Source organism: Setaria viridis, chromosome 8, assembly GCF_005286985.2.
Source record: "Setaria viridis chromosome 8, Setaria_viridis_v4.0, whole genome shotgun sequence".
In the NCBI taxonomy this organism is placed as follows: Eukaryota; Viridiplantae; Streptophyta; class Magnoliopsida; order Poales; family Poaceae; genus Setaria; species Setaria viridis.
In genome coordinates, this window is record NC_048270.2 from 38,314,955 (window position 1) to 38,336,258 (window position 21,304).

Consider the following 21,304-nt stretch of genomic DNA (forward strand, 5'->3'; position numbering starts at 1 on the left):
TGCGCACAGATCGATAGGAGAAGGGAGGAGGGGAGCCGTGCATGGCTACGGTGGCCACCGGCGAGGCCTTCCCAGCGCCCGCGGCCGGAGAAGCTCGCGCCAGTGTCCTAGGCGCCCGCGGCGTAGAAGCTCGCACCCGTGGCTGGAGGAGCTCGTGTCAGAGGTGCCCGCGGCATCTAAGCACAGGCGAGAACGGAGGTGCCCACGACCGGAGGAGCTCATGCCTGTGGAGTTGGAGTGGAGGTGCCCGCGGCCGGAGGTGGCCAAGCCCGCAGTCAAGGCCAGCTTGGCACTCGTCAAGGCCGCCGCCGAGGCTGCAGCCACCCAGCCGTCCTCCACCCGCCGCTGCTGTCGGTGTGGTGCGGTGGCACCGCTCGTGTTCCTGGTCCCTGAGGAGTACGTGGCGGCGGACCCGGTCTCGCCCATCTCGCAGCAGGTGGCCGCCGCGCAGAAGCGGAGGGTAGCGTGCCGCGGCGGGAGGGCGGCGACGAGGTTCTCCCTCGACCTAACCGCCATCCCGGAGAGCGAGTAGCAGAGAGCCTCTCCACGCTACCAATCCCGTTGCATCGTCTCTAGTGACGGGTCGCTCGCCGATGGTTGACCGGACGGTGTGGCCACACCAGAGATCGATCTTGAGGAAACGGGAGGTACTCTACATGGATCGGAGAAGTGGGCGGTGGCAGACAGGAATAGAAGGGGAAAAAACGAATCGGTATCTCATAATCAATGGCAGGTGGGTAATTTTTTCAAAGTTGCTCAACTCCACAGCCGGAGAAAGCATGAGGGAAGTTGCTGTGAGTTTTGCACTGAGGAAAAGTAGCTTTGGCCCAAAACACTTATGGGTTTGCCTCTCCTTTGATTGACTTTTGGCCTTTTAAGTGTTGGGAAGCCCAAGGGGCCCTCAATCTAATTAGCACCACCGTACGCTAGGGTTAACCTAAACCCTCGTCAAGAACGGGCCGGCTTCCCTAGGCCATAAGCCGGCGGCGCGGCATGGCATCCGGCTACAACAGCGTCGACGGCGAGAGCTCCTGCAACAAGAGAGGCGAAAGAGACGGCGAGAGCTCCTGCAACAAGAGACACGAAATAGACAGCTACTGCATGGAGGACGACGGCGAGGATTGCATCTATGAATACGACGACGATGATGCCAGCGGCGGCGACTACGACTACGGCGAAGATGCAGATGAATACATGAGCGACGCGGAGGAAACAAAGGTCCACGTCGCCCCAGTGACGTACGTCGTCCTAACCGAGGACGACGTCCTCAAACGGCAGGCGGAGGACACGGCCGGCATCGCCGAGGTCCTCTCGATCCCGCCGGCGTTCGCAGCCTTCCTCCTCCGGCGATACAAATGGATGCCCTCTAACCTCCAGGACGACTGGTTCTCGGACGACCGCCTCGTCCGCGACGCCGCCGGCCTGCCGGCGGACGGCAGCGCCCCCGTCGTCGCCACGGCGCTCAGCCCCTGGCCGCTCATCTGCGCCATCTGCTTCGACCGGTACCCCGCCGGTGCGACGAGATCGGCGTCGTGCTCCTCCCACTTCTACTGCGACGATTGCTGGCGCGGGTACGTCGGCGCCGCCGTCGGCGACGGCCCCCGGTGCCTCTCGCTGCGGTGCCCGGACCCGGCCTGCTCCGCCGCCGTCGTCCGTGGCCTCGTCGACGCGGTCGCCGGGGCCGCCGACAGGGAGCGGTACGCGCGGTTCGCGCTCCGATCGTACGTGGAGGAGAGCGGTGGCCGGATCAAGTGGTGCCCCGGCGCCGGCTGCTCCCGCGCCGTCGAGTTCGTCGGCTGCGCCGGCTACGACGCCACGGACGTGTTCTGCAAGTGCAGGCACGGCTTCTGCTGGAGCTGCGGCGAGGAGGCCCACCGGCCGGTGTCGTGCGGCACGGTGCGCGCGTGGCTGGCGAAGAACAAGTCCGACTCGGAGACGGTGAACTGGATGCTGGCCAACACTAAGCTCTGCCCAAAGTGCCGGCGCGCGATCGAGAAGAACCATGGCTGCAACCACATGAGTTGCCCCTGCGGCCACCACTTCTGCTGGCTCTGCTTCCAGCCGGCGGGGACGCGGGAGCACTACGCCTGCCAGGGCGACACCTACCGGCCGCGGTTGAACGCCGCCGGCAGCAAGGCCGCCGTCGAGACCAAGGAGGAGGCGACGGCGCGGCAGGCCAGGGCGTCGCTGGACAGGTACCTGTTCCACTACGAGCGGTGGGCGGGCAACCTCAAGTCGCTGGAGAAGGCGCGCCAGGACATGGACAAGCTGGAGAGGTCGGAGCTCGAGGAGATGGCCGCGGTGGTCGGCGTCAAGGCGGTGACGGAGCTCGAATTCGTGACCGAGGCGTACGAGGAGATCGTTTATGGCCGGCGGGTGCTGCGGTGGGCGCACGCGTACGGCTACTATCTGGACCCGGAGCGCGACGGGAAGAAGCGCGAGCTGTTCGACTACCTGCAGGTCGAGGCCAACTCGTCGCTGGAGCGCCTGCACAAGTGCGCCGAGGTGGACAGGAAGGAGATCTTCTGCTGCGATGGCGAGGGTGAGGCCGCCGATGTCTCGAAGGTGATCAAAGATTACAAGAAGGTGTTCAAAGATTACAGGGATAGGATGGTGAACTTGACCGTGGCGTCGCGGACCTTCATGGGGAACCTTGTGAAGGCATTTGAGACCGATCTGCCCGAGGTCTATACAATGAAGAACTTCTAGGGGATCGGATGATGAGTGGGTGGGTGGATTCCCTGTTGCAGACTTGCTTTGTCAGATTAATGGCCTTCATCAAGAGAAGAACCCTGGATTTTAACGTCGGTAGCGCACATATCCAAGTCGACAGACATGCCTATATGGTCTTTCAATTCTTTTTTTTGGTTGATTTCTCTTCTTCTAAGGTTCAGAACTACTGTACTACTATGTGAATGTTGCAATTTGATCTTTTCTTATCTTGTTTAAATGATTCTTTACTTCAACTTTTGTATAAGGAATTGCACTCCATCATTCACTATCTAAGAGAGGTGTTTGAAAAAATGTGTTTTCTCAGAGATGTTACAAAACAAAATTGGATTTTAGAGACGAGCAGAAAAAATGTGTTGGATGAGAGCTGCGGGTTACGGGAAGTTGTGTCTACGGCCGAAATCTGATCGCATAAGCTCATCCAATGGCCGGAGATGGGGTACATCGTTTCCCGGCGACACAAGGGAAGGCCAAGGCCCATGGCCAAGATCACCTAGGTCCTAACGATCCCGCCGGCCTTCGCCTCCGTCCTGCTGCGGCACTCCAAGCCTGCGCCGAGTTGAGCTTTGTGCCAAAGGCAGAGGCTGCTGCCATCGGCGAGAAGTTCAAGCACTACTGGGAGAAGCTCGTGAACCTCACCAGATGGACAGATGGCGGATTACCATGCTAATTGCTGCATCAGATTAATCACCTTCAGTTTAAGTGCTGCATGCAGTTTTACGCACTCTACAATCTGTAGACATTTTTATTTGGACCATTTTAATTAGGAATGGATACTAAATTCATTTGTTCCGTTTTTAAAGTTAACTTTGAATTTAGGAGCACACCTGTATGTATTACAAATAGTAAAGTTAAATGAACACAATGTTTACCTTGTGCGGAGGATAAAAGATGAAGGCCACATGGAATATGGTTTTTCTGCATTTCTATACATGTTATCTATTATGGCTTTATTATAAATCAGGAAATGGTCAAATGGCATGATGGACTTTCTCCTATTTGTTTTTCCTGATGGCTTTATATTAATTCTTTTTTAGAAAACTATTCATGCAAACAACATGGAAAGAGGAATATTATTAGTGTTTTTTTTAAATAACTATTCACGCAAACAGCATGGGAAGAGGAATTTTAGATGGCCGGTGAGGCGGCGACTATTGTATTTGGAAAACATGCATCATATTTTGGAAAATCAATATTTTTATCAGTGTTTTGGAGCTTGCAACACTCGATTTTCAGGCTACTCTGCAAGGAATCAGACGTGATCTGGTACACCATTTCATCCTGTTGGTGCATACTAACCCTTCTTGTGGTAGTATCACGCTTTTTTGTAATATATCTTAGTTCTACTATCTCATTGTCATGGTTGTTTTTTCTTATGTTGTTCATTTGGTTCATCTTCCTTGTTACTCGATGATGTTTTAGTGCTGTTAGTGTTCGAAGTCCTATTTTCAACTCAAACTATGTGATGAGCACACTACCTTGAGGTGGTCACATGACCTGATATCTTCATTAATGTTAGAGCAAATTTCAAAAAATCTATAACTATTTCTATACATATGCTGTTGAAAACTTTAACATATATATGAGAAAATCTATAGCTATTTTTGATACTTTATTCACATAAACTACAGGTTTCCAACCAAATATGTGGTTGATACCATGGGCCCACCTATTACATGGCACAAAGACTGATGGGTGGGTCCATAATGACAAAATTTTAGTTCTTTTTAACAAAGTGTCAATAGGTTTATACAATGGATAAATTGTAATTTTTCTATTGCAATTGATATTATACATTGAACATACTTAATGTATTCTTGTTTCACACTTAAGAAAATGCACCATCTTTGAAATTATAATTACTTATACTACTATTCTACATTAAAAATCTAGTGTTATTGAACTCCAGAACAATGTTGAAAATTTTACCTAGTTAACATTTATATGGAAACTTATTGTTCGGGATTTTCCTCCTCTAAACAGATGAAGACTAAGAAGAGAAGGATGAAGACTAAAAAATGAGAGAGAAAGTGAAGAGTCCACAAGTAAGTTCCATCCTCATGACTCATTGGATCCTTTATATAGATGAGGTAAGGATAGATAATTTTGCCCCCCCCCCCAACTCAGTCATGGGTATAATAAGTTCTTGGTCATTACACGAGGTCCATTTTCTATATGGGCTGTGCCATTTCCTCAATACTTATTACTACGCAAATAATAGGTACTAGAGGGGTGCGAGAATTAGTGTGGTGTCATGCTGGGAAAAGTGTCCAGTAGTGATCTAAGTGTGAACGGTCATCCAATATCACGGTGAAAACGGTTGTCATCTTGTGTCACACAAAAAACGATTCACACCACTTTTTTAGTGCGAAGATGTCCAACCCACCTAAAGCCATGCTCAACATCCGCACAAAACCTCCGCAAGTTGATTCTATTCAACCTATCATCAAAGATGCCGTTGATGCGCCTCCCTTGGGCAATTCGGAGGATGTCATGCCATGGAGGAGCTTACGGTGTCATTGTGGAAGAGCTGGAGACCGCTTTCGACCAACCTTCTCACTGAAGCTCACAGAGGATGAGATCGATGAGGACATCTATTCCTTGACTGGTGCACTCCCACGCCACCACCCTCGTCGTAGACCAGTCCCTCTGCAGGAGATGCTCAACGTGAGTACCCCTCCCTCCCTTGTATGCCCTCCCCCTTGCCTCCCTACCCCTCCCACTTAATTTGATTTATCCCCTCCAACTAATTAGCTTTATGTTTATTTTTTATATTTAAATAGGATAGGTAGTTTGATTCATTTAGTGCCGCTTTGGTAGGGCTCATGAACCGGTTTACACACCGGCTTCTCATGGAGCCTTACCGAACGCTCTCGTGCAAAATTGCTCTAGTTGGCTTTCCCCAATAATCAGTTAACATATATGTCCAAGTATCACTTTCATGGTTATTCAGGGATGTTCTTTTGTAGTTTCTCAATAATATCATTGCAATAACAACTACCGTATTAGGGGAGTTGCAAGTCCCCCTCTATTTGGGGATGAGTTGAGGTGGATTATTGATTCACCCCCAATAATTACAGGGAAAAGTGATATGGGACGAGGATCTGCTGAAGCGTCATTTTTGTACCAACTCCTCCAATACAATAGTTAGATTAAGGATGTTAATCTGCTGGAGATGTTATACCCCTCCCCCCATATTAAGATGCATCAAAGCAATATTTTTTGTCCCGGTGAAATATGAAGAGAAGTTATACAATTTGGAATGGAAGAGCACTAATAACTAGGTGTTAATTTTGTAAGTTTTCTTTATTGAAGTGCATCTCCACTCCTGGTTCGGTTCTGACCTAATACCATGTTGATGTAAAACATGCAAATCATGCTAAACACATGTATATGTTGGGATTATTGGTGAAAATGGATTAATATATTTCAATTGCAGAGGCTGGTTCCTGGAGCTCCGCTGGCTGGTCTGATGCCAGAGACTTACCTGCTGTGTCAAGAAGCCCTAGATTTGCCTCCTGGCGCACAAATGATGGAGACGGCATAGGTTAATGCTCTGCTTGCTGCTGCAACATGTTGTGTACCCAAACTATGTTTACTTTATCGCTACTGGTTCACAGGAGCCTTGTTGGCAAAACTAAGAATGCAGTTATGCTTATGGTTGTCACTCCTGGGTAGGAACAAGGGTAGCCGTCGACCGTCTTTCAGTCATTGAATGGTTAATTTGCTTATTAGCATCTGTTTTGTTTAATTTTTATGTGCTACTATCTTTCTGTATTTGTTCTGTTCTATGCCTTCCATTTATTTCTTATTTTCATCAATCTAAACTGTTTTGGCTTATACTAATTGAAATAACAGTGATATCCCAAAAAGATTACCAAATGGCATGCTTGTGGAATTGGGATCTTGATATGAACAAATTGTTATCAATTTTGGTTGCTGCTAAAGTAAATTGCCAATGTGGCGTTTCTTTGTTACATATTGACATGTTGTGTTGTTTTGAATGGGAAATGCTTCATGAGTTACGTTCTGTCCACATTCACAGTCAAAGTATCTATTTTACTACAGGGACATGCAGTTTATTATATTTTATACAGTTCCGTAGAAGTCAATTAGTGTAAAGTTTACATTGTAGCTCCACGCATTCATGATGTTGCCAAGTTGGGATGCTAAGTCAGTGCATTTTGATTGAGTAGGATTGCTTCAGGAATTTCTAGAATTTCATCAAAGTAAAATTCAAACAAACAGACCTTGAAACATAGAGGGGAAGGTGTTTTGCGGTGTTTAGTTCAGCGTATAATCCAGAAACCATGTTGGCCTCGTGAGTAATTTGCTCCCAAGTCCCAACAACCAGCATAGTAACACTACTAAGTCTTCTCTAAATCCAAATTGCACATAAAAGCCAAGATCCAGATTGCAAAACTATGCTAAATCCAAATTTTATCACCATATCAAATGCTAAACATTGATGTCCACACTAACAAAGCTGAACATAAATGAACAACCAACACTTCATGGCATACCACTCAATATTTCTACTACAGCTAGTCTAGTACCAATATAGCATAGAGCTGAATATACACAACCTTCATCATGGGTACCAACCAGAGTGTCGCTATGAACATAGGCGACAGCAGTCCTTTGCCCGGCACCAGCACTTTACCCTCTATTTGCTGTACTGAAGGATCAACAATGTCACAATGACAACGGAGAGACCCACAAGTTGTACCATGTAGCACGCGTACTGCAAATCAGAGATATAAGAAAAGCAAGCACAACATGTTAGTAGACAGAAGATAGAACATATTTGTGGCGGAACCGCCTAAATTAACTTGGCTAAAGCACACTTAAGTCGCCTAAACGCGATCATGTACTTTAAACAAGTCAACTTGGTCGTCCGTCGGATTTCCTCCGATAAAACCACGTAACGCAGGATCGAGAAAGCAAAACTCACACGATGGTGAGTGGTTACAGAGATTACAACAGTCCACCCAGATTAAACAAAGTGCATCGATTTATTACAACATAAAGTTCAGAAATTCAAACATAGTTTGTAGAGTGTTCAAGCAGCGGAAATAAAACGCACGGAAACTAAACGTCGATGCACGATATCATGAAGAAGCCGATCATGACATCACTGACCCCTGTCCTCGCCGTCCGAGGAGGGATCCCACTCGACTGTCCAACCCGGAGGGAGCTGGGTAGACCAAGCAGAACTAGCAGCGAACTCAGAAACATCATCCTCACCTGAAAAGAGGTGCCACAAACAAGGCTGAGCAACTATGCTCAACAAGACTTAACCGACCTGTGGTACTAATCCACTAACACCTAAACATGTAAGCTTTTTAGCTCTGGGTTTTGTTTTGCCAAAAGCGACTAGTGTAGGTCCTTACTTTCAACATTTTAGCCACCAGTTCTACTGTTGTTTATCATTCTAAGTTAGCAACTATACTAAACAAGCATAGTTTTCCAAGCAATTAATAACAAGTAACAATATTATATCATCATCATCTTTCATTCTTACTCAGTGTAGCATAGCGATCAAGTAGTCCCACACTGTGAGAGGCAGACGAATCGATTCGAATTTATTAACCATGCATGGCGAACCTAATCCCACGACATCCGCGCACCACGAAGGGTCGCTTCACTTGTCAGCCGTCCCCATCGATCCCTAGGTACGTGTCAGGTCCAAACTTCCTTTGGCATGCAATGCTCCACAGTCCCGGTCTCTACCGTACTATGACCGCCATTGCACCCACATGATGCACCACGGGAACGACGTTCCAAGGACAGCAGGGGTATAAGCCACGTCCCAGTTCAATCAGGTAATAGGCTTCCCCATCCCATACTAGGTATGAGATTAGTACTTTCAAACACTTAATCACGAACACCATCTCCTTTCGACCTTAGTCCAATTTCAAGTAGACAGACGGGGCAAACCACCGAGTACCAACATAAGCCCGGCCCCGTCCATCATCCTTATAGTTGCAACGAAAATAAAATCATTCAACTCCTATAACTCGCGAGTGACAGGAAATCACTCGACTTTTACCGAGTCCTATTTAGCATTGCAACTACTCGACTTCTTATACTAGTGTTCAGATCAAGGGGTACTATATTCATGCGTCTATGGTTTCAATCAATTCCTAGAAACGTAAATGCATAATCAAAACAACCAATATATTGCAAGTATTTAAACATAGGAATTTATGCTCCGGGGCTTGCCTTCACACTCGGAGTTAGCGAACTGGTCCTCGGCTTGCTCTAGCACGGGCTCGACTTCGGCGTGGTGTAGATCCGCTACAGCTTCCTCTTCGGGCGTCGGGTGCAGCTCGTATGTACCGTCGGCGATGTTAACTTCTACATGAAATGCAGGTGCAAATGATTCAACATGCAAAACCAAGAGTCTGAAAGGCATTTCATATATTATTCCTTTTTATCTTTCTCTAAAAAGGAAAGAGGTTTTCATTAACTTTCAAACCAAGTCTCATAATTTTCCTGTGAACTACACCTCATTCCTGAATTATTCCAAGTGGTTTCATATTTTTATCATCTCTGGATTTATCATTATGCAAAAAGAAAAATCTACCCGTAGGTTTCAATTAATAAACTAAAACAGTAACTTAAATGTCTAAGCTAGGCTCTAAACCATTTTTCTAAGCTTTTATTCTCTGAAACAAACACTTGAGAGTTGGATTTACCTTTTTAGCATTTTTCTGTGATTTGCTATGATTTAAACTAGCTTAAACAAGGATTAAATCATATAACATTAATTCTAATAGAGACATGTGTAAACTTATTTTTATATGAAACTACACAGAATATTGAGTCTAAAAAAATTTATCTTGCATTTTTAGCATTTTTCTACACTTTTCTATGCCTTTTTAAACTTTCAGCCTTTTTAGATCTAGGAAAAAAAAAGAAAACCGAGGCAATCTTCAAATCTAGCCCTCCAGTCTATGGGTTAAATGCGTAGAGGCCCCTGGATCTTGCGCCTACACCCCTGGACAAAAACCCACCTCAAACATAAATCCCACGATTTTCCCCATAACCCCTGACTTTCTTTCTTCTTCCCCACATAGATCCCTCACGTACAAAAGCACAGCAACATTCAGGCACGGCACAAAACATGGCGCTGGAACTTGGGGGCCGGCCGCGACAGAGGGAAAGGAAGAGCACACGGCAGGGGGAAGAGGAGAGGGGCGGCGCCTTGGGCCAGGAGTGCTCACCAGCGACGCTGCGATGAGGAGGGACGGCGTGCATCAGTTCTCACGGCACAGGAAGGGGGCGAATGGGGGCTCACGTGGAGGGGGCTGCTCGGCAAGGGAGGGAGCCTGGGAAGGGGCAAAACGGAAGCGGGACAACGAGGAGGCGCCGTGGCTGCAAGGAATCGACCGGAGACTCGCTCACGGCGGTGGATTTCGCCGGCAAAGTTTGAGCGTGGCGAGGTGCTGCGAGAGTGGGGAGGGGAGTACGGTGGGGCGGGCGAGCTATTTATAGCCGCGACGAGCTCGTGGGGCTGGCCGGTGGGTCGGAGGGGCGTTGGTACGTTGCTGCGGGGTGGACCGGCCACGGCGGGCACCATTGGCGGATAGGGGAGGCAACTTGGCGGGCGTGCTTGCAGGCGGGCGCCGCAGGCGAAGCAGGCGTGCACGGGTGAACGGCTCCATCAGGGCGCTGCAGGCGAGGCCGAGGAGCTGTGGCGTCTTGTCTCGGGCGTGCGTTGGCGGGCACGGCGGCGGTGGCGTGCCAGAGCGTCGCAGGGCGCGTGCGGATAGAGCAACGGCAGGGGGCAACTCGACGGGGCAGCGACGAGGAGCATGTGCCACGGGGCGGCCGGCGAGGGGAGCGCGGCGCACGCGTGCTCGGCGTGAGCTCTGGTGCGGGATTTGCGGGATCGGACAATAGGGCAATCTTCGAGCGCGATCTTCTCCAGATTTTTGAACTGCACAACCCCTACTCCCTTTACAAAAGTTGTAGGCCTAGGATCTAAGTTCAATTCTTGTAATTGTCTTGATTTCAAATTCGAAGCTGAATTGAAGATAAAACGCTTCAAAGTTTGGCAAAATCCGAAACTTTCAGACTTGAACACTTCAGCCATTTTTGACAGTGTTGACCATTTTAGCTGCGTTTGACCTCGTTTTTGAAAACCTTCTGTGCAGATTTTGGCCTAAGCCCAAAAATCAAAGTTGTTAAGGACTCGTAGCACTAAAACTTTCATAAAAGGTTTGTCATGAGCATACATTCGAAAATGTGAGAAAAAGGGCTCCAAAGTTCTGACTTTATTTGATCTGCACCTTTCGGCCCAGATTTGTAATTCGATATTTTGACCCTTTTCTGATCAGTTTCAAGCAAAAAGCTAATTACAAAAGTTGTTAGAATTTGTGAGTTATACAACTCTTAGTTAGGCATATTTTTAAGTTCTTAAGAAAAAAATTGAGTTATGGCTTAAACACATGTTTAGCTCGTGAGGGGCAAAAGGGGTCATTTTACTTGGGTGCAAGGCTGTTCATTGGTTCCATTAAGCTCTAATGACTTCACTTAAGCTCAAAGAAGGTAAATTTTGGCTCATTTGCTACAATATTAATACTAGGCAAGGTCTTGCGTGGTGCAAGGAAACAGGGACAATTAATAATTGATGTGATGTGAAAGGTAAATCGAATGGATGAGCAAGGTTGCAGGTAGCAGCCAGAAGGGAAAACATGACCAGATGTCAATAAAATAAGAAACAGTCCTTAGTTCTGGTATGATTAGGGTTAGACAGAGCAAATAACTATTATTAGCAAACAGTAGCATAACAAGGTGCAACTATTGGGATGCACTTGTTAAATACAGATTCTCGATTTACCTGGTGGGTAACAAAACTGAAGAACTAACTCAAGGGCAGGCATAATGCAACTACTGGTCCATTTCTTCATCTATACTACCGCTACCACTACCACCAGAGCACTTCCCGATGACAGCTTTGTGGCAGATAGCTGAATATACGCACCCTTCATCTTGGGTGTCAGTGAGCGTCCCGATGCTAATAAGCAATAAGATGGCTACACCCAGCATGGGTCCCTCCATTCATTGTAAGCAATAGTCCCACAAGAAAGTCAGCAGATACACTGTTAGTTAAATGTCCCACATAACAGAGATAAAAAAGCAAGGCAAAAGGTTAGAAGCAAGAGCAAGTTGTTACTAAGGTAGCTTCTGTGTACCAAAGAAAACTGGGTCTGTAAATAATTGATGTGATAAGAAAGATAAATCCTATCAAAGAACAGGTTTGCAGGTTGCATCAAGATAAAGCAATGACATATTCTCAACCAATTAGATGGATAAACAAGATTTAAGTGTCAACAAAATAAAGACCACTAGTGGGATCACAGAACTCAAATGACTATTTATCAGCAAGTAGAGACCTATCAAGGAAAAATAATTGCGATGCACTACAAACAAAGCTTGATTTCGATAACGGTAGTGGTAGAAGTATTTTCCAGAATAGTGCAAAAAACTTTGGATAAAGCAAACACTTAGGTTCTAGTGGGCTTTTCATCGGCGTGATCTTCACAAAAACTTTGGTTAGGGCAGAAAGATGTTGATCATGACTAGTCAAGCCATATACTTATTTTCTTGGGGCTAAATAAGAGTGGTGTCCATTGTTCAATAAACCATCCAATAGAACCATTTAAGCTGCACTAAACAAAGGCTAGCCGTTTAGGTGGATATTGAAGGGGATTGAATAAAATTTAGTTTTCACTAGCATGGTCAACCTATTTAAGAGTAACCATAACAGGTGTGCCTATCATACTGAAAGTATTTATCTATTAAATACCCATCATAACATAATGGTTTGCAGCTACCATCAAGTAAGCAATTTAGCTATGCATTAGAGGCATAGCATAGTGTTGATCCATCAGCAGAAACCTAAACATAAGTTAGGCGAGACTGTTTTCTCAATCAAGTTCAACAAGGTTAAGTTCGCTGTCCCAAATATGCTTACTTCATCATAAAATTTCATACTTGTCAGATCATTAGTTGTGTTATCATATCATTCAAAGTAACGAGATAGGAGCAGCAAACAGAAAACAAAGAGAATTTCCAAATATATGAAAAATGTGAAATTAAACTAACCGTCCACATTTGCTGGACATGAGCACTTTGCATAGTCAATGTAAAAGGAACACAAACAGCTGCAGCATCCCAATTCCAAACTATATAGGATTGGTCGACCAGCAGATTAACAGAATAACAGCACAAATGGAACAATATACTTATGTAGAAAATCAATCAATCCCGGATATATTAAACGTGGAGTATTTATCTATGAAATACTACCGGGCACAACAAAATGATTTAGCAACACACAAGTGCTATAGCACAGTGCTGATCTATCAGCACAAAGCTGAACAGAAGTTAGGCAACCCGGTTGTTTTAATCAAGTTCAACAAGGTTAGGTTGTTCCTTGTGAATACACAAGAGGTACGATGGTTGATGGATCCCAAATGTATCATTAAGTTCATGCTTGTCAGATGAAGGGAATTTCCAAGGTGAGGAAAATGTGAAACCGAACAAATTGGCCGAAGTTGCTGGGTTTGAACAGTCCGGATAGTGAATTTAACGGGAGCACCATTCGCAGTTTTGAGGAATTTAGGAGTGGCAGACAACAGCAGAGTAATAGCCGGAATTGAACAAGCAGTAGCAAATCAATCGATCTTTGCCCTGGGCAGTAGCAAAAAAAAAATAGCACTAAAATCAAGTACGGATCATGGAAAATGCAGGGAAAGGGGACAAGCCTCACTCACCAGCACGCGCTCCCTGAAAGGACTCACGAAGAAAGGCTCCTCCGCGGCCGGCGCCTTTCTCGGCGTCCGAGGGGGTGTCGGCGTCGGCCTTCCACGTTAGTCATCTTCCTCCCGCCCATCCGTCACCGGACGCACGACCTGCTAGGGGTGGGGAGACGGCGGCGGCCGTGCCGGTGGGTGGACGTGGCGGTGGCGGCCGGCTGGGTCGAGTCGTGGAGTCGAGGCTGGGCCGGAGTGGGATGGGTAGAGCGGATAGTGATCTGGGCCTTTGTTTGGGCCTTGTGTACATATGGGTCAACGCAAACTGACGCATGCGAACACGGGCCGGTCCAGGGCCGCGATAAATCACACCGCGCCATTCATTTCTCGTGATCACCACCGCCCAGCGGCCCAACGACGACAACCCTGGGAAATCCAGATGGGCTTCCTCTCCAACGGCCCCACTGATGGTTCTCACCACATGATTTAAGCCCTGCATATGGTTCGGGCTAAAATGGTCAGGTTTCTGTTTTGGGCTCGTTTTGGTTGGTTTTCAATGGCTAGCCCATCGAATAGTTTGGTTAGATATGGATACTAAAGAATAAGCAGTTCAGGAGGACTCACACTTTGACCAACCCTTAGCGTTGAGGGTGTCGCCTTGCTCGTCGACGCCGCCGTCACTGCCGCCTTGCCTATGCCTCGCCCGCCGCCAACACCAGCAGCCCACCGCGTCATGCCCCCCGCCCATCTCGGCCTCATCCACGGCCGTTGCCTGGGCCGAGCACTCGAAGAAGCAAGTGGGATGAGTACCAAGAAGCGTTTCCAAGGACGCTTGGTCCAGGTGCGCGTCATCTTCCTCACCTGTCTCCAGATCGAGTCTGGCCAGGTGCAGGCTTGGGGGGACCCACCAACTCCCTCTGTTTCTTACAACAACCTAAGTAATTATAATTCTCTTGTTTAGAGTAGCTTATTTTAGAATTCTCCATTTGGATATGGTATGTCCACAAGAATGAGCAAGGGGATTTAATTTGTTTATTCCGGCTTCGGATTTAGAGAAGCCATGAAATACACAGTTACCTTGTGATTAATTTTAGGTCATAGTCTTTCGTATTTAGTTGCTCCAAATGTTGGAATTCCCGTGTGGTTGGGGAATGGTGCGGTTGTTTGTTCCATTCAAATCAATAGCCTATTGTATGTCACTTGTTTGCGAGACCCGGGTTGCCTTGCCCAGTTGCCCTATTGCCGAGGACAAGAATGGAATGTTGTTTTAGTATTTAGTGGCCAGGACACAACTCTTCTATGACCCCAAGATAAAAAATAATCTATTATCTGCTTAGGGTATCATATATCATGCAGGCTGATGAATGATATGATGTTAATTAGTCATGATGAACATACTGTTCCTGCAGGAGTGAGAGTGCGATCGAGACCACTGAATACCCTTGTGTAGATCATTTTCAGTGACTATAGATTGACAAGTGTGATCTACATATATAAAAGGTATACCGTTCGTGTGCTATTAAATATTTCTCATAATAAAAAAGATAAATTTAAACTTACATGTCGTTATCCATAATGGTGAAAACGGTTGCTTTGGTGTGAAATGTCATCAGGTGTCACATTGGAAACGATTCATACTACCTTTTTAGTGTAGCTTTGACTATATGTATCTACCTTCTCTCCTCAGGTTTCACTCACCACTAAACTTTTTCCTTACTCGCCATTGGCGAACATGTCCAACCCATACCTACCGTTGTAGTCGCCGCCCTCCATGCAGAGCCTCCACTGGCCAACTCCATTCAACCTATTGTAAAGGATGTCGTTGATGATGTGCCTACCTTAGGCAATCCGGAGGATGTCATGCCACAAAGGAGAGCTTATGATGCCATCGTGGGAGAGCTGGAGACCAGTTTCAACAACCGGGGTGAACTTCTCAATGAAGCTCATGGAGGATTTGACGGCCGGTGCACTCCTACACCACTGCAAAGGATGTCGCGATGTGTCTAACACCTATACATGCATGGTTTCAGTTGTCAACCTAACTACGTGTGTTAGATTTTGGAACAAATTGCCTAGAAATTATGTATGTGTGTTAGACGCATCAACAATTTTTTTATTTTTTTGCGATATGTCCAACACACATACACAAGAATCATCTTACTGCTGTCTTGCTGGGAACATTTGCCTATTTCTGAAAAGTAAACGTCACGCTTGAAATGGTTATCAAGGTGCGATAACTGATAAGTCACATCTGATGTGCACACTGGAGATGATTGCATAGCTTGAGACTAGTACATGTTTTGATACTCTCTGTGCTCCAGCAGCAACGCGAAGCGAATGGAAGGCGATGGAGCGGTGGTGGCAGCCCCACAAGCGCGCATATGCGCCCGCTTCCCTGCCGGCACTTGGCAAGTCGCCCGCTTTCATCTCTCTCCTCCTTTCTCTCTCTCTCCCACGTCGGATCGTGCAGCTGGTAAGTCTTCGCATGTAGCCGGACGAGTCTCTTAGGAGTACATCCATGTCCGCTTGCGAGATGATACACAGATTCATTTACTCATTCAACAACCCACACTCCGAAGAGAGATGTGGGTCCCACTTTCTGTTTTTTTTATATTACAAAATCCCTCCCCAACAATAATGCACAGAGTGCAGCTGTTGCTTCTGGATATATAAAATGAAAAGAAGCAAATAGGAAATAAAAATATTCAGCCCCTTGTGCTAGCATCTAGTGTATTCTAAATCCGAAAAACTGTAGGTCATATTCCAAAAAAAAAAGCTATGGCAGATAAATACAACAGATTTCATGATGGTAATAAACATACAAATCATTCAGTGATAATGTTGGCAAATGACATTAAACAGAGATAGCATCATGCATGCAAGGTCTGCCAGAAGCAGTTTTCAGATGCACATATTAGTTTAGCGCCTGATTAGTGCCTGCCAATTAATCTATAGGGCACAGCAAAGAAACAAACACCGTGAAATGCAAAGCATAGAAAAGAGATCAGAATAATTCGATTTATTGTAAAGGAAAGGCCAACTACAACTATTTTAGTAATACTGTGGCTACATAATCTTTGAAACAGAAGGTTTGCTCGCTATATACGGTTAACTAAATTAATAGTAATGGCTAATGTTCCTTGAGCAAATATAATCCTCTGTTTCAGTAATCAAGAATGACGGGAATACCATATAACATTGAGAATCATCCAACAAATTTATGAATTTTGCATGTACTACCCCATGGCATCATTATGGCACTATCTCCATATTTACATATGCCAAGTAATGTAATAGAAGCAAACAATTAACTGTACCTTGTCCTAAAAGAACATGCTACTACATGTTTTAGTTCTGTGTCTCCTAAAAGAACCTGTAGTTAACTGGCGTATGAGAATTTTGTACCATGCTACAAAAGAACATACTACTACATGTTTGTTATGGAAATAGTGGTGCTATCTAGGTGAAATGACACATCTCTACATGCAAAAGACATTTTCAACACAATTAACCGAACTTGTAATTGACACACAAAATGAATCTAACATGTATAAACTGAACCAATTGAACAAGTAAGAATTAACTGAAGAGTGAGTAGTACCTTCCAAGGATGAGCAGATAAGGGAAAGGCACATACACCAATCAAGAGAGAGCTCACCCTTATATGTAATAAGTGTGAGTGCCCTTGCTCAAGCTCCAAAGAGCACACGACTTGTCCACATGAGACCATGAACAAGTCTATATAAGGAGCCACTCCCTTAAAAAGAAAGTGCTAACTTGCATCCCTGCTTTCACTAACAAATGTTATCACTGGGGCCTCCTGCTAGCTTAGGATCCACTAATTATGCTTTCTACTAAACTAATCAAGAGCATATATGCTGACATATATGATACATGATCATCTAACTACGTGAGAGGAAGAAAAGAGAATATGGGGGTTCATGCATACCAGAAGAGATGGTAACTTTGAGCATTGCGAGAGCAGCTTTGCTCATGGCACCGTGGGCGCTCCGGCTCCAATTCTGCTCTTCGAACAACGACCGCAACAGCCGGCTCACCTGCTCCTTGTTCTGCACCAAAGCATCAAAACCCCCATGAACTTGAGTCCAAATCCACCCCAACCAAAACCTAGGACCCGAAATCCCCAACCTTTCTCACCTTGAGCCTAGGCCGCCCCCATCGGGTCGTGTGCCATTGCTCCCACTCCGAGCCACGCCCCCATGCTGGTTTAGACCTTCACGAGCAGGTGGGGTGGTGGCGGAGAGCAGGGAGGGGCAGTGGCGGGAAGCACGCTAGCGCAAAGCGCCGACGTTGCTCCCACTTTGAGCCGCGCTCCTGCGCCAATCTGGATCCCGCGGGAGCGGGCGGGGCGGTGGCGGAGAGCAGGGAGGGGCGGCAACGAGGAGGAGCAGTGGAGGCAGGCAAAGAGGGAGAAGGGGAGGGGAGAGGTGGTGGCGAAGGAAGAGCAGGGGGAGAGAGGGCGGCTGCGTGTAGGAGAGAGGGTGGGGGGGCACTCAGCTGCAGTGCGGGGAAGAGAGAGGAGGCTAGGGTTTTGTTTGCGGGTGTAGCATGGTGATTTTCAAAAAATTGAAGGAGATTTTTGCAAAATTGTCAGGCGGGGCAAGCGTGCAAGTGCTGCTTGCCACGCATCCCGTGAATTAGCGCGGGGAGGAGGGCAAATGTGGTGGTCTTTTAATCATTCTAATTCTAACATAGTAGAAACTATAAAATCTAGATATTTAAAGCAATGGAAGAGTAGGTATGAAAGAATAGAAAAGAAGGTATGAAAAGAAGGTATTATTTTGTTCTGACATTCTCTTCAAATAAAATCATCATGTCGACATATTTTGTATCCTCTGTCAAATTTTTATTTAGAATTAGATAAATTATATTATAAATTTCATTTATTGAGATAGAAAAAAATATACCTATTTGATTTATTGGATCTCCATCTAACGACTCATATCAACTCATACCAATATCTATAAACTCCAAACCCTAACCTTCCTTCATTCCACCTGCCGCCACCACCCCTTGCACCTGCCTCTTCTCACTCTTCCTCCACCTCCTCTCCCACTCTGTGGGTTCCTTCCTCCTTGTTTGTGTTTCCTACCTCCTCCGTCATCCGTCCCAGCTTTATTTGCCAGTGCTGCCACTACCAGCGATGCTACCCTTTGTCGCGGCCGTCGACCCTAATCACTCTAAGCTCAAGTCACCACCACTATCCCCATCTAACCGCCGTCACTCTTTGCCACGCGAAATTGATCCACACGACACCACAATAACTATCGTACATTCACGACTAGTTTCCGCGCAAACTAGCAAAAGGGTTCCTCGCTTTCGTGAAGGAGAGCCGACCGTTTTTCATCGCAAAATGGCAAAGATGAACCAAGCCCTAATGAGGATTTAGGGTTCGGCATAAGCTGAGAAGCAGTCCCGCATGAATCTCGTCGCAAAATGTTGAGGTGAGAACATTGACAGATCTGTCCCATGAATCTGTATAGATAGGATTTCGTCCAAAGCAAGGCAACTATTTTTTGGAAGAGTTCGTTAGAAGAAAATCGGATTAATAAAGATTGATCATATTGGCATCACCGTACGTGGCAGGTTTGGTATTTAAACCGCCGCCGAGAGATAGTCGCCCGGGATTACCGCTGTCACCGTGCCGCATATGGCAAGAGGTGACGGTGACGACGATAGCAGCTGCCATCGCAACAAGAGGCGCCGTGGATCCGGCGGCCATGAGGACGGCGAGAGCAGCCACAACATAAGATGCCTAGTTTCTGCTGGGGACTTTTCGGACGCCGACAACAGCGGCGGCTCCGGCGTTGACGACATGGACAACGACAACGACGTTTGTGGAACGGACGGCGACGGGGACGGGGACTGCGTCGGCGAGGACGACATCTACGACGGCAGCGATGACGCCGGAGGGTATCTAGAGGAGGAAGAAACGATGGCCGAAGGTTTGCAGGCCGCCTCCGCCGCCGTCGCCAAGAAGCTATACGCCGTTCTAACTGAAGACGCTATCCTCGATCGGCAACAGAAGGCGGCGGCAGATGTCGCCGAGGTCCTGTCGATCCCGTCAAGCTTCGCCGTCGTCCTGCTCCGGCACTTCAAGTGGCGAACAAGCCGGGTCAAGGAGGAGTGGTTCTCCGACGAGCGGCGCGTACGAGACGCCGTCGGCATGCCGGCGGACAGCGTCCCCGTGCCCATGGCGCTCAGCCGCCGGCGCCTCGCCTGCGGCATATGCTTCGGTACATTCAGCGCCGGGCAAGACGAGATCGGCGGCGTGCTCCTCCCACTTCTACTGCGTCTCGTGCTGGCACGGGTACATCCACGCCGCCGTCGGCGATGGCCCGCGGTGCCTGTCGCTGCGGTGCCCGGACCCGGCCTGCTCCGCCGCCGTCGTCCAGGACCTCGTCGACGCGGTGACCCTTGCCGAGGACAAGGACCGGTACGCGCGGTTCGCGCTCCGGTCGTTCGTCGAGGACGGCGGCGGCGGCATCAAGTGGTGCCCGGCCCCCGGCTGCGCCCACGCCGTGGAGCTCGTCGGCGACCACGCCGGCGACGACTCCAGGGACGTGTTCTGCGACTGCCGGCACGGCTTCTGCTGGCGCTGCAGCGAGGAGGCGCACCGGCCGGTGTCGTGCGACACGGTGCGCGCGTGGCTGGCCAAGAACAGCTCCGAAGAGGAGACGGCGAACTGGATCCTGACCAAGACGAAGAGCTGCCCCAAGTGCTGGCGGGCGATCGAGAAGAACCAGGGCTGCAACCACATGCGCTGCAGTGCCCCATGCGGTCACCAGTTCTGCTGGATCTGCTTGGACCCCTGGAACAATCACCACCGGTGCTCCCGCTACAATTACGACCAGCGACCGGTGGTTGACGACGAGCCAGCAGCCGCCGCCGGTGGGCAGGGCAAGGCGGCGAGGAAGGAGAAGATGCGACGGCGGCAGGCCAAGGCGTCGCTGGACAGGTACTTGTACCACTACGAGCGGTGGGCGGCCAACCGCACGTCGATACGCAAGACGCTCGAGGACATGGACCATCTTCAGAGGTCCGGGCTCAAGAAAATGGCTGCCACGCTGGAAATCCCGGTGACGGAGTTGAAGTTCCTCACCAAGGCGTATGAGCTGATCGCCGACGGCCGGCGGGTGATGCGGTGGGTCTACGCGTATGGCTACTACCTGGACCCGGTGCGTGACAAGGCGAAGCGCGGCCTGTTCGACCACCTGCAGGATGACGCCAACTCGTGGCTGGAGAGCCTGCACTCCTGCGCCGAGCTGGAGAGGAGGAAGTTCTCCTTGAACGGAGAGGGCGTAGGCGCAGACGCCATGAACGAGACGTACAGGGCCTACAAGAAGAAGCTCGAGGACCTCACCCGCGCAACGGAACACTACTTTGGGAACCTCGTGAAGGCGTTCGAGACCGACATGCCCGAGTTCAATTCAGTGAAGAAGTAGCACGCAGGAGATCATGGAGATGGATTCGCTTTGCTTTTTCGTCAGATTGTGTGAATCCCTTTCATCAGGACTTAATTCATGATAAATTTCTGTTTTATTTGGATTCTGTGTGTACTTGTTATTTTGGACGTGGACAAGTATTTCATATAAATCATCTTTTAAGTTTGGACCATTTAGCTAGGGAATTTAAATTGGTTTGCTAAGGGTGAGTAATCAAGATATACACAGTCGTTTATCATGGTAACTTCGGCCGGTGGGAGGCAGCAGGCGCCGGAATGGGGGCATGCGGCCGGCGCAGGGGTCCGGCAGCCGGTGCAGGGGCGGCGTAGGGGCCCAGGGGTG

The 21,304-nt window shown here is 47.9% G+C and overlaps 2 protein-coding genes across 2 annotated transcripts; both read left to right on the forward strand.

Moving 5' to 3' along the window:
- Positions 1 to 918: 918 nt before the first annotated feature.
- Positions 919 to 2,825, forward strand: LOC117834635 (probable E3 ubiquitin-protein ligase ARI5). Its single transcript, XM_034714171.2, has one exon. The coding sequence runs from the start codon at positions 994 to 996 to the stop codon at positions 2,707 to 2,709; it is 1,716 nt and encodes a 571-aa protein (XP_034570062.1). The 5' UTR covers positions 919 to 993; the 3' UTR covers positions 2,710 to 2,825.
- Positions 2,826 to 19,167: 16,342 nt separating this feature from the next.
- On the forward strand, positions 19,168 to 20,962 carry LOC117834636 (probable E3 ubiquitin-protein ligase ARI10). Its single transcript, XM_072290331.1, is given in 2 exon segments — positions 19,168 to 19,767; positions 19,769 to 20,962. Coding segments are annotated over 2 exon segments (1,794 nt in total).
- The last annotated feature ends 342 nt before the right edge of the window (positions 20,963 to 21,304 follow it).

What these genes read in the sequence shown, in the direction of transcription:
- LOC117834635 (XM_034714171.2), top strand. Translation starts at nt 994, where the DNA reads ATGGCATCCGGCTACAACAGCGTCGACGGCGAGAGCTCCTGCAACAAG.